Source organism: Glycine max, chromosome 18 (assembly GCF_000004515.6).
Source record: "Glycine max cultivar Williams 82 chromosome 18, Glycine_max_v4.0, whole genome shotgun sequence".
NCBI classification, from domain to species: Eukaryota; Viridiplantae; Streptophyta; class Magnoliopsida; order Fabales; family Fabaceae; genus Glycine; species Glycine max.
In genome coordinates this window covers 20,427,717-20,441,974 of record NC_038254.2, presented here as the reverse complement: position 1 = coordinate 20,441,974, position 14,258 = coordinate 20,427,717, and the positions used below count along the sequence as shown (strand labels likewise).

The 14,258-nt window shown below is 33.3% G+C and overlaps 1 protein-coding gene and 1 pseudogene across 1 annotated transcript; both read right to left on the bottom strand.

The window, feature by feature from the left end:
• Positions 1-290: 290 nt before the first annotated feature.
• Positions 291-3,421, bottom strand: LOC100780585 (2-methylene-furan-3-one reductase). The gene is made up of 4 exons (XM_003551972.5): positions 2,925-3,421; positions 1,848-2,171; positions 923-1,082; positions 291-665 (listed from the first exon to the last, which is right to left on the bottom strand). The coding sequence occupies exons 1-4, from the start codon at positions 3,360-3,362 to the stop codon at positions 400-402; spliced, it is 1,188 nt and encodes a 395-aa protein (XP_003552020.1). The 5' UTR covers positions 3,363-3,421; the 3' UTR covers positions 291-399.
• A 5,628-nt stretch (positions 3,422-9,049) lies between these two features.
• Positions 9,050-11,789, bottom strand: LOC100795444 (polygalacturonase 1 beta-like protein 3; annotated as a pseudogene).
• Positions 11,790-14,258: the final 2,469 nt, after the last annotated feature.

The following is a 14,258-nucleotide window of genomic DNA, read 5'->3' as shown; positions in this document are numbered from 1 at the left end:
ATATTTCTTTTAATATTTTGGTGAAGTTAAAATAATGGAGAACATATCTTCTATGTTCTGAACTTTGTTGTACTGGCAATTTCAAAACATAATCTTACATTGTATGGATCCCAGACTGAATTATCCAACAAAACCAGAGAGCATGTTGCTGTTTTCAAATTAACTGAATGAGTAGACGACACACTCTATCCCCGTATCTAAGAAGAGCTCTCTTTTACGGATCAAATTTGAAGAATGTTTTGCTTTCAAACTAGGTGAAATGTAATGGAAAATTTAAAGTACTAAGAATGTAAAAATGAAGTTCATTATATTTTTTTGAGTTTTTATCTAAACTCTGATTTGCACAGAATGTGAAGTTTACTAGACACACAGAAAAATTGCCTATCCCTTTTATTTGATTCAAGGGATTGGATGTATAACAACCTTTCCAGTGGCTCGGTTTGTTTCAAGGTAAGAGAAGGCTTCAGCAAGCTTATCAAAGGAGAATGGACCTTTGGGGTCTACAATTGGCTTCACCTTCCCACTTTCTAAGTAAGGGTTTAGTTTCCTCAGAACAGCTCCATTGGAAGTAACTACAAATCTGAAGCCAGGTGGTGTAACAGCACCTGTGAGTGCCACGACACTGCCGCCTTCTTTCACAGCCTTCACTGCCCTGTCACATTGCCCTGCAAGTCACCAGCAAGTTACGAAACACAATCAACATGAGTAGCATAAATTAGTGTTGGGGAAAGTGGGAGTATGGGAAGAAATTTTTGTGATTTTCCTTTATAGAGTATATTATTCATTGAATTTCAGAAAATTAAGTATGGTATACATGCAACAATAACAAAGTATTTCTCACAAACTCTTGTCGCCAAATTGTTTGAGAACCTTGTTTGTATGGAAGATCGGAAAAATTGATAAAAGGGGAATAGATATTTACCAATGGCATCATAAACTACATCAAATTTTTCTGGCAAATCTTCAAAGTTCTCTTTTGTGTAGTCAATAGCCAAATCAGCTCCCAAGCTTTTCAATAGGTCCAAATTTCTAGTACTCGAAGTGGCAGCAACTCTTGAAGCTCCAAAAACTTGCTTAGCTAGCTATTGGTCATTGAAGATACGAATACAATATAACTTGTCAGTTGTTAAGTGTATGAATTTTCTTATAGCATTTTAAAGTTTTAATATTTTTTCAGTTGTTAGCAATGTTAATGCATTTCCTCTGTTGATGCCTAGTCAAGTAAATTATGCTTTCCATTTTCACTCGTGTCACAAAATGTACTAAGATAAATCTAAAAGAAAAAAAAATGTGTTAGTTTATGAAAAAGAAGGTTTGAAGTACTCTAGAACAATTGCAACTGGGAGAGATGGTAAACAAACTTACAATCCCTGCATCTCTGTTGTAAAACTGCATAGAAACCTTTTAAACCAACAGCACAGTTTTCCAAATAAATTTTGAGCTGATACAATATTACTTTTGTTGGGAAATGTCAAATGTCTATGTAGTGTATAAGTACAATCACAAGTCAAAATGGCTAATTTGTTAGCAAGCATTTTCCATTTACAAATAAATAAAGTCTTAAACTTTTTACTTACTGAGCACTAATGACTAGCAGTAAGATCGGGGATACCAGATGAGAGGTAAAGTGATGTATTTACCAAGAAATGCTATGAGCTGAGTTAGTTGAAGCCTTTAGTCAGTAGATGAACTTATTTAATCACTGGTTCATTGTTTAAGGGGCAAAATCTTTATGTAACATTTGATAACTACAAATTATTTGATATACATCATGCAAAGAGAGGAAAAACTTTAAAAACTATTGTTTTAATTTTAAGTGTGGTAGAACTAATTTGGAGAGTAAATACCTGAATCACTAGGCTACCAACTCCTCCAGAACCATTTAGAACAAGAATAGATTTACCAGGAGAAAATCCAGTCCTCTCCAAACCCTCATAAGCAGTCTCAATTGCTAGAGGAAGAGCAGCAGCTTGAGCAAAGTCCAAATTCTTCGGTTTTGATGCCAACAATTTCTCCTCAACAGCTGTGTACTCAGCCAAAGACCCGAATTGCTTAGGTCCTTCTAGTGCTTTCTCATTTACATCTCCATACACTTCATCACCCACTTTAAAGTCCTTCACTTGACTACCAACCTTCACCACCACACCCGCTACATCGTAGCCCGGAACAGTCTACGACAAAAGAAACCAAATTTGATTTCATTGCTTAGTTACTCCAACAAAATTATGAAATAAGCTAAAACTATTCTTTCCTTTCCACCCAATTACTGTAAGATTTCCTCCGTTGCTAAATAACACCTTCAATTATGGCCTTGTTTGGCTCAATAAATACTTATGAAAGAATAACATAAGTAAAATGAGTTAAGTTTCTCCCACAAGTCAAAACCAATTTAGGCACTTCAACTTTTATAGCAGCTCTTTCATTTTTTTTCTGCAAAAGTTTATTTTAACTTATGCATAAGTTAATTTTTGTTTATGAAAGAAATTTAATTCATTTTACCTTTTTTGAATTTATACGCTTTTCGTGTACTAGAAACAGTTGAATCAAGGTACCAATTTTTAATTGCACTGTTAGAATAAGAAAACATGCTGCTAATTAATGAGTTAAATATCTATGCATTGTTAATCCACAAATTTTTACACACTTAACTAATCAGAAATTATCAAATATGACTTTTAAAATAGTTATTGTAAAAATTAACCAACTTACTTGCATGACAATTAGACTATGTACATTTTTCTCGTAATTAATTACCCCTTTTTTCCTTAGGAACATAGGAATGGAAGTTTACCACCAACCATGATTTTATTTCATGTCTCCTATTTCCCTACTAGACCATGAATCCAACTCCAATTCTCACTCACACATACACATAAACAAGAGAGAATGAAAAACGAACAAAGTTGAAAGAAAGTGGGAATCACCGGAAGGGGAGAATCAGTGGCCTTAAACTTTCCCTGCCTCCTCTTGGCATCAACAGGGTTAAGAGCAGCAGCAACAACTTTGATTAGAACCTGATCTTCCTTCACATCAGGCACAGTAACATTGGAGTCCAGCTTCAGAACATCCACACCCCCATATTCCCCATAGACCCATGCCTTCATCTCAGAAGACACAGGTGTCACTGCCACAGCCTCAGAAGAAGCAGGTGCTGTGGCCTGAGACTTCACCAACACCACTCTGGTAGTGGTAGGCCTTGCTGAAAAAGGGAGCTTGTGAGGTGTGATTGGAGTTCTGTTTTTTTCCCGGAAAGTGAGGGGAAATTTGCGAGAAAGTGGAGAGGTGGAAGAAGGGAGGGAAGGAAGGGAAGTGAGTTGTGAAGTTGTGGAGGAGAGTGAAGCTATTAGAGACATGTTTTGCATATCACTTATCTCTGCTTCAACCACCCTTTGGTTTTGGTTGGTTCGGTTATAATATAACGTTAGTTAGTGTTTTGTAATTTTGCAACATTAGCTTCATGCCCACACCACCCAATTGTTGCTTGACAAGTCACAACAAAAAATGACAAAACTAAAAAAAAAAAACATTTTTTCACGTCAGTTCTTCAATTACAGTATAATTTTTTCAACTTTTTTTTAAACTTCCTGGCACAAGGGTATTTGTTAAAAAAATTAAAATACTAAATTATTGCAAAACATTATTATATAAAAATTTAAAAAACATTTATTATTTGTGGTTTTAAATATTTAAAAGAATGTATTCAATAGTCTTTAATCTATGTACTTAATTCATCATATTTAAAATTAATAATATTAAAATACAATGTAAAAAAATGTATGTTTGGAAAATATTAATTTCTAAAAATAACTACTTATGTTTGAAAGTTCTCTTGATTTTTTTAAGAAAGCATTTCTTTAAAATAAATTGAATTAAACATTTATAAATTACAGAAGGATGACTTGGTTGTTTTTTTTTATAGCATACTTTAGTTTATATTCAATTTTAGTTCCCTAAACTTTTAATTAGTTATATTTAATTCTCATACTTTGCTAACTATTAAAAATAAGTCACTTACTTTATATTTTGTCTAATAATTAGCTATATATAAATATATAATGAAAATGTAATATAGTATTAATTTATATATATTGGGAAATGAATAAAAAATATAAATATAAAATAAAAAAAATGATTCTTTTATAATTTTTTAAAATTTATATAAAATAATGATACGTTACGTATGCTATATTCTTGATATACAATAAAATATGTAATTTTAATAATTAAAAATAATAAAAACCAAATGCAGAAATTAAAAAATTGAAATTTCACTTAAATTAAGTTTTTTTTTTTTACGAAACACTTAAATTAAGTTATGTACGAAATTTAACCTTGAATAAATACAGAAACACGTGTAGATGCGCAGTGGGTGAGCAAGGATATTATGTGTGTAAAAACGACGCCGTGCAAGTTTGTTTGTGCCTTCGTCAATTGTTTGTCAATGCCTGTTGTTTCCTCTTTCATGAAGTTCCTGCCTGGACGCTCAAGAAGGAATGAGAAATTGTTAACATCTCTAGAAAGCTCCATTTCACATCGTGATCAAAGATGCATATATTATATATTTACTTTTTATATCTTTCTTTCTGGTTGGTATTTTTATAAACATGAAAAGTATGCATTTATTAGGAAAAAATGCCTGAATTTATTTTTTTAGTAAGTAAATAAAAGTTTAAATTAATGAAAGATAAGGCCTTTGCAATATCAGAGAATATCAGAGAATCTGGTAAAAATTTATATTTAGACTTAATATGCCATGATAAATGATAAATTTTTATTTTAGATTTTTAGTTAATTTTTTTGTTGTACTGAATTCTGAAATATCAAAATTTTTATTTTAAATCTTTATCATCCAGTAAATAAGGTTATGATACCATATCAACCGTTGATTAAATTAAAAAGCTTTGTTTATAAGATATTATATCATCACTTATAATTGATGATATACATTCATGTAGTAAAAAAATTATTAAAAAATTAAAACAAAGATTAATCATTTATGATGTACTCAAGAGATATTTAGCTAAAATTTACATATTGATTATTGATTATTAACAAGTAAAATCTGACTCGGACCCAAGTAATATGAGTGAATTGTTTTGATCAAATGCACTAACCGTTGTAAACAAATGCCTGGATTTTCGCTCCGAATATCAAAATTTTATTTCTCAATGAATATTAAAAGTTATTGAAGATACATAATTTTTTTCAGCATGTACCATGATAAACTTTTTTTTTTCTGTGTTATCTTGATAGAAAGGATCTATGTATACTTAATTTGTGTAATTCAATTTGCAACACATGTTAACATTATGAGAAATTATTTGATTTTAATTTTGGTTGAACTTATTTTTATAAAGCCACAATGAGTTTTGGAAGTGATTAAATTTTAAATCAATTATTAGATCCAATATATATATAGAGAGAGATTGATCAAATTATATTGATGTAACTTTAATCATTATTATGTCATTTTTATAATTTGATATAAAATATGATTTTTATTAATTATTTAACTATTTGAATTATATTTACATAATATCAAAATCGTTTATATCAATTTTTGTCAAAATTGAATAATAATAAAAAGATAATCAAATGATTCATATTTTAGTATATTTTGAAATGTTTTATATTATTTTGATTTTAATTTATAAGAACGATGTAACAAATGATTTTGAATTAATATAAAATGTTGTATATGTAATATAAGTGAAATGAATTTTTAAATCCACGATAAGGCTTAAGAAAATATTATGTAATTAAATGTTATAAAATAATATAATAATATTATACCGATGTAATTTAATCCAAATAGAATTAGATGTCAAAATTTTACCTCTTAATATTTAACAAAATTATATACTCAAAATTTAAATTTGATTCACGATCAAGTGAAATAATTTTATGTCAATTAATCGATATATTTGGTAATTATATTTGAATTTGATACCGTTAAATCAACAATAACTTTTGAGTTTGAAAAATGCTTAGTTAGCAAATACCCTATCCTTAATTGGTAATGGTAAGGTCAAGGAAACTTTTAAAAATTAACTCACGTTCTTATTATGCATGATCAAAAAGTTGGTTAGGTAAGACCGCCGTTGATAATCAAATGACCAGTATAATAACGTTCATTATATATAATTTTTTATTATAAAATAACTTTTTGATTTTTCACGTATACTATTCTTTAAAATAATTATTTTGAGACATGATAAATACAGTAAATTTAGATATATCTTTCAGCATAAATTCAAATCATAGTTTTACATATTATGAGACTAAAATTAGTTATTTAAAATTATCTCGAAAACAAATTAATTATGATATTCAAAACAAATTAATTATGATATTCAAAAATCTCTTCCTGGCTAGTCTTTTAATGACACTAATTAAAGAATTAAAATAAGAAAATATTTATAATCAAAATCATAGAAAAACACAAAAAATTATAAATAATAGAATTTTATGTATTTCAATAAAAATCTTCCTTCTTATTTTAATCAATGTCTTCATTTATCTAATCAAAATTATATATTTTATTTGATATTAACAACTTAAATCTTAGACACCAAATAATATATAATAAGTGTAATATAATGTGATCTATAATGTGATCAATGAATATCAGACATCACACAATAAAGACACCTACATAGTGTAATAATTAAAAAATGGAACTATGATGAGGGCAAAATTATTGTAACTTTTTCAAAAAAGAATATGATTTGAATAGACATAGCTCTAGAGGAAGAGACATGAATGAACTATTGTGTCCTATATAAAAGGGTAGTTTCCATGATTCCATCTATACTTTCTCTATAGATATATGTCTTGGGACATACGGTAGGAACTTTTGTCTAGTCTAGTCTAAATACTTATCCACCAAGTATGAGAAAGAAAGAGAGAAATATCCTTTCCTATAATTAAAGATATTTTAGAAATATTCAAATGAACTGTAAGAACATTTAAGAAGACTAAAGGGGCCTTGGAGACTAATAACTACAAGATATAAGTACCATAATCTTGTTTCATTATTTTGGTATCCTAATTCATTCAACTATGATCTTATTTAGTGATTCATGATGAGAGAACTAAGCAATCATGAACTCATGATATAACTTCAATTAATAGCCGTTACAACCTTGGATGCACCAAAACGGGGACGGGACATATACGGGTATGGGAACACAAACGGAAAATGATAAATTTAGAAATCCCAAGATATGGGTATGGTTAGGAAATGAATTTTTTTTTAATAATTTTTATTATTTAAAAAACGGAGAATTTTAAAAAACACGAGAAATAAGTAACAATATTGACATATTATAAACTTAAAGATAATCCAATGGTCTACTAAAATAAAGCATTAAGGTGCAAAGTATAAAATTAACATTAAAAAGCACTTAAACAATTTAGTTTAATGTCTAAAATAACAAATGAAATAAAACATTAAGCATTGTGAACATTCTCAGTGATAACTGATTCTCCAATTTTGACTAGTCAAGTGAGAGTGAAAGAGAGGAGAGAGGGAGTGAAAGAGAGGAAATCCGAATTTTTGAAAGTGAGTGCACTGTGAAAGAGTCTATCGATTCTTCTTTAGTCTTCTTTCCTCCTTTTTATGTTTTTCTTTTTTTTTTTCTGATGCCTGAACTAGATGAGTTCAATTTAGGGAAATAAAATTATACATTAAAACATGAATAAACAACCCACAAAATCAGAATTAGATCTGGAACAAAAATGGAACACTTCATCTTCCTCCCCCCTTTCATTCTTTCTTCCTTTTTCTTATCCTTCTTCTCCAAACAACACACGGCACACGTTTTAACCGTCGCTCTCTTTGAGTGGTGGCACACCAATGTTTGAGGTGGGGGCTTTAGTTTTGCGATGGAGCATGCCGACGTTGGGTAGAAGAGAGGGATAACACCTTTTGTGGGGACATGCGTGTAGGCCACTGCCATCTCCAATACGTCCCCACAAAATGAAGCCGCCGTTCCCATCTTGGTCAATCATACCCAATAAGTCAATGATATCCCCTGATCGTATCTGTCCCATTTCCGTCCTCGTGCAGTATCGGAAATGGGAAGCGCCAACTAGCTAGCCTCCCCTTGCTTCATAGGTTACAACAAAGAGATGAAGCTAAGTAGAGTGCTGGAGGCCGAGGTCTTGGGAGGCCTCCTAAACTAAATGGAAATCCAAAATCACAAGAAGATCAAGCTCAAGAGCATGGTCAAGGAGGATGTCTGATTCAAAATACAGAATAATGTAGTTCACACTTCACAGTTACAAGGAGGATTTTGAGCACTCTGTAGCTGAGGCTGGGGAGTACAGGAAGATAATTGTGAGAATATTGAAGGAGGTTGGGAGCGCCTAAGCTGTCTGACATCTTCCCTGCCTTAAAGAATCTTGGCTTGCCTGGCATCAAAAAGTGCTCAAATGTTTCTGCCAAGAAGGTTTTGCTCTTGATGGGTAAAGATCTATTGCAAAAAGCAGGGCTATATTTGCTCACCTATTATTATCAACGTCACCCAATTGAGTACTATTGTAGTACACTTAACATGTTTAAGTATTAAGTAATAACAAGGATGCTAGCTAATGTGTTAAACTGTTAATGACTTGGTGTCTATTTGATTAGATGTTCTGTGACTTACATTAAACTCCTGTGATCGAGTCAACACATACATCAGTGATAGAGTCAAAAGAATTAGAAAAATATACTGTACTGACGAAAGGCTTAAATTAAAGCATTAATCATATACAAGGATTTATATATTAATTTTTATTTTGTCATGTTAGCATAACAATACTGTCCTGCTAGATCAATAACTCTTATTTTTTCAGGTTTCAATTCCATAAATTTATTACTGGCCGGGAATAACAATAAGTTCCAAAAATCTGTAAACATAATGTTTTCTTAAAATTAACAAGTTTTAAGAGTCTTGTCTATAAAGAATCTAATCTGGTTCTTACAAAAATAATTGGGTTTTTATATATATCCAAACCGGTTCAAATCATGCTCACCTCTATCGACATTTATACTGTCATTATATTTTAATCTCATGCTTATAATACACAATTACAAACACAGGTTCCTAATTGAGTGATTATTACATAAGCATGACTTCTTCCAAAGGGTGAAAAACCATTTATCTAGCCATTGCTATCATTTTAATTAGCCAGTGTGCAAAGTGCAAAGTAATTCTAGTTTTCTCAATCAATCAGCAATTGTCCAAGTCATGTCATTCTCAAAGATCCAATGGCACACTTCAATCCGACCCGGACCCGACCCAAGCGCCACAAATGCACCGTGGGTGGGGCTCCACGCAGTGGTGTCCAAATGACAAATAGCAACTCCATGGTTAATCTTGGCCTTAGATTCCGGGTTCAATAGATCCGCTTCGTAGACCCGAACCTTAGGAACGGAGTGGCAGTAGTAAAGCAAGTAAGGGAACAAGCTCTGATGGCACGACACCGATTTGGTCACCTTCCCACCCTTCATCCCTTTTGACACCACCCACCATAATGTTCTGATTAAATCCATTTACATTCTCTGTGGTCCAAACGGCGACATTGCGACCCAAAACGGAGGTTGCAAAGTCAATCATATCCTCAACGGAACCTACGCAGCGTTTGGTCTCACCCACGCTGGGTGCCCTCTCGCACTCCCCGAACGAGTCCATGATCATCTTGTCCATGGATGAGTTATCAGACACCTTGAACACGCGCTTCAACTCGTAAATCTTGGAAGACGAGAAAGGCAATTTCGACAAAATATAGCGGGGCAAAAACGACCTTGGAGGCATTTTATCTCTTATATCTGGCATTGGCATAACAGTCCCTTCCTTGATCATGCTCTCGCGAAAAAACTTACCCGTTTTTACAAAACTGTCACTGACAGTTTTAGAAGCGGAACTGGAAGGTACGTTGTAACTAGCAAAGGAAACGCCCTGTTTGACGTAATCTTTAAACGTAGTATTAGTGTCGTTGCCGTAGCTTGTGAAACCAACCTTGTGATCTCCTTCTGCTCCTTTAGCGTAGCCTTTGAAAGTATCAGAACTAGGGTTTGCGGAAATAGCGTAGTTTCTAAAATCCACTTTGGTCCCTTCTTTGGTGTTCTTGGCATAGGATTGAAACGAGTCGTCACCGACGTTAGCTTGTACTCTGTAGTTTGAAAAACTTTCCGTGCCACCAACGGTTCCCTCTGCGTAGCTCTGGAAGTTCACTTCAGGAATGTTCTGCAGCACGCCGTAGTTTGTGAACGTGTCGTTGGGACTTGTCCCTCTCGCGCCGTAGTTCGTGAAATTAGACGCCTCAACGTTGGAGCTAGTCCCGTAGCTGGAGAACTCGTTCCCGGCGCCGGCGGAGTTCTTGCCGTAGCTCGTGAAATTCTGGCCGCCGGAGTTGCCGTTCTCGCCGTAGCTCGAGAACGACTGCCTCCTCCCGCCGGAGCTGTCGGAGTAGGTGGTGAAATCAAGCTCGGGGAAGTTTGATTCGGTGGCGTACTGTTTGAACTCGCCGGCGCCGCCGGCGGAGGAAGTGCCATAGGTGTTGAAGGTCTGGTAGATGTCGCCGATGGAGCCTCCGTAGCGGACGAAGCTGTCCACGTGGCCGGCGGATCGGCGGCTGTAGCGGCGGAAACTGTTGTCGGGACGGCTGGAGAAGGTGGTGGCGTAGCTTCTGAACGAGTCGGTTCCGCCGGGTCGACTCGTTCCGTAGTTGGAGAAGTTCTGAGAGTTATCGTAGGTTTGGAAATCGACGTCTTCGGTGTGTTTCTCGAGGCTGAGCTGGACCTCCGGGAAGCAGAGGAGGTGGGCGGCGGAGCAGAACTCTGGCAGCTGCGTGGAGAGGGAGTTGGCGGCGGCAATCTTGGCGAACGATGCCGCTTCGGCGGCGCTCATTGGGGAGGCCTTGGAAAGAAGGAACGATGGCTTTGGCAAGTTGTTGCGGACGTGTTTATTCCAATAGCGTGCCACGTAAGTCTTTGGTGTGAACGGGTTTTTATCTCCTAAGCCGCGACCACCATAACAAACCTGCATAGATAGACACACATTGCGGTGTTCATAATAGTGTGTTAGATTTGAACATAACAATACTATGAGAAAGAGAGAAAGAAAACTGTGCTTACACCGAGTAGTGTTGATAGAAGGATAAAGAAAAAGAGGGTGCTCATGTTGTGCATGCTATTTTGTCTTGACTTTCTTTTTGGGATGAGAGAAAGAAGGGAAGGAGAAGGTTGAGAATGACGTGCCAATAGTTTAATGAGGAAGCTAGGGAGAAAGATGAGGACATTAATGCTATCAGCGCAAAAATAAAATGATATATATATTTATATGATCTGAATCTGATTTCCTTTTCGATTGCATTAACAAAGCAAACTAGATGTGGAGATTGTACGAGGGCGATTAATAATCCTTGAAAACCTTCTTTTATCGGCATGTGCCCTGGAAACTGGGAGTACGTGGCTAATGGGAACAAGGAGAATATTTTCTTTTCGTAAAATATTCACTTTATTTTATTCTTTGCAAGAATTTTCTGCTGAGATTTTAATCTTTAGCAAAGATATGGTTCTTAAGAAAGTTAAATGAATCTGTATAGCCAACTTCACACTTCGTAGAATTAGACTTTGTTTTTGTTGTTGTAAGAATTTTCGGGTAAACTTGCTTCTTCTTCTTCTTCTTTTTTTTTTTTTTTGAAATGCTGGCCAACTTTTAAACTATGATCAGTAAAGTAGCTAGATGACTAATGTAAGTGTAACTACTAAGTGTGTATTTGGGAAGTAACATTTGTTATTTTCCGATGATCAGACGTTTAAGGCTTATTAATTACAAATAAAATACAATCTAATTATCTAATTGAATGAGAGAACTAAACAATCAGTTAGCTTACTTAGGACAATGTCTCTGAAAATACCATAATAAAAGACAAAAGGAAAAAACAGATTAAAATTCATTAAGATGTGCTTGCTTTATGTTTTGTTATATTTTTAACAATTAGGATGCTTGTGATTTGAATATATTCAGTGTGGGCATATATAGAGGGTTAGAGAAACAATAGTGTTATATGATACGAACAGCTCGAAATAGCCTGACATGTTAATTTTTATAACCTACTTTTATTTTAAAATAATAAATTAAGATATTAAAAGAAAAATAAAATAATAAATTTGTGATTCTATCATTTATCCAATTAATTGGGGAAGCTATCCCACCACACAATAATTTCTCCATCGAAACGAGCAAACCTTAGTCATTGAAGGTGGGTTTTACATCGGCCAAACACATGTCAATTGAAATTTCTAACTACCGAAGGAGAAAGCATAAAATAAGAACAGAACCACATGAATGGGACACGTAAGAGAATCCATGATGATTCTGGTTTGAACATTTTGCATAGCATAAAAAAAGGAGCTTACAGGTTGCTGCTTGCTACCGGCACTTTCGAGGGGATTTTTCGAAGTGAAGGTTATGATATTAAATGCAGCAAAAAAAAAAAAATATTAAAATAGAGGACTAAGATCTTAAGCGATAACCAAGAGATAAGACATTGAACAGGTTTTCGTTTGAAATTAAAACTGCAAAGAGAAATATCTAAGCAAGTCACATCATTCGTGTGTTTAGTACGAATTTTCAATCATACTAAACAGCGTTTTCCCTAGAGAAAAGCAAGCTATGATAAATGCAAGTCCCCAGCTAGCTAGCTTAGAGCAGAAAAAAATAAATCGAATGGGCGTATATTATGTATACTAAGCACAATAAATATCGGTATCATAAAATTGAATGTAAATTGATGTATGAGCAATCTTAGTAACTATGAGTAGGTGATTGTAATTTGAGGTCACCTAAAGTTGTTCTGCCCTGACAATATTATATATTAATATATATTATATACATTCTGTACTTTCTTAGCATTTCCTCTTCAATTATCACATTTTCATTATGAAATTATGACGATCCATTCAGACAAAGGACAGAGGTATCACCTGAATAATTTTTTGTTTTCCAACAATAAAATAAATTAATGTTGCCAGGCTTTATGAACGGATAAGTTGGATGAACTCCAACTTGCTTTAGGTTCTATGCTTAATAATCATTTTATATAAGCAATGGATTTTAGTGCAGAGACAATACATTATCTACTGTTTCGCACTATTGATACCCAAGATGTTTTTCTTATATCTTTGTGTCTTCACAACCTAAAACCAGAGATGAACATTTATGCAACTTATTTATTATCTAAACCCTAAATTGAAACCATGCATTTATTTATGTCCCATTCTCCCCGCCTCCATTTTAGACTATAGAAAACCCCTCATGGAAAGAAAACTTTGTTTTATCTTAACATGATGCCAAATGGCTTTTGAATCGTGCATGTAAAGGCGTGTGTCCATTTTAACACTGGGCAACATAACATGCCTGCACAGTTAGCTGTGATCGTGACGACTGACGAATCAGTTTAGTTCCCTAACATGTGAATATGATCGATTGGATATGGGAAACAAAAATGGACGATTGTCTTTTAAAAATTTGGTTGTTACCTTGGTCTTTTGGCCAAGATCAAGTGTAGAATCCTCCAAATATAAGCATTGTCGTATGAACGTTAACCCATATGCTGTCATTGATTATTTAGTGAAAGAAAAATTGTTTTTGTAGGCAGCATCATTGATATCCTATCCTATAAAATGATTTAGAATTTCTTATACATCAATTTATAGAAAGTTATTTTTAGTTTAACTAATGGTCTCCAATTTAAATTTTACTTATACAATTTATTAAATATTTGATGAAAATTTTTTATTTTTTATAATGATATTATCTGATTTATAGATTATTTATATATAGTAAAAAAATATAAATGATAACGTGATCTATAAAAAAAAAATTTGTTTTATAATAATAAGTATTTTTAGTTAATTCGACTTTAGGTCATATTTATGAGTGTCTAAAGGTAGTTGAGTATTGTATGTAATTAAATTCAATCCATAGTAATTGATACAAATTTAAAAGGATAAAGATAAAAAAGACAATCATATATAGTATGTGACACCTTGAGAGAAGAGAGAGAAGTATAGGTATTAGAGATAATATGATTTGATAAAAAGAGAGAGACATAGAGAAAATAAAAGTCTCAAATAGATGTTTGTGATATATGAGTATTCAATTTAAAAAAGTATTGGGCAGTTTCAACAAGCTAGCCAGGGGAATTCTCCATAGAAATACTTGATCATGTGATGCACATGCATATTCTTCTTTTTGTTAAAA

Coding starts and splice junctions, on each gene's coding strand:
- LOC100780585 (XM_003551972.5), bottom strand. CDS start 3,362: ATGCAAAACATGTCTCTAATAGCTTCACTCTCCTCCACAACTTCACAA. Junction 2,172..2,924: donor CCACTGATTCTCCCCTTCCG/GTGATTCCCACT, acceptor CTTTTGTCGTAG/ACTGTTCCGGGCTACGATGT. Junction 666..922: donor TGTAGTTTATGATGCCATTG/GTAAATATCTAT, acceptor GGTGACTTGCAG/GGCAATGTGACAGGGCAGTG.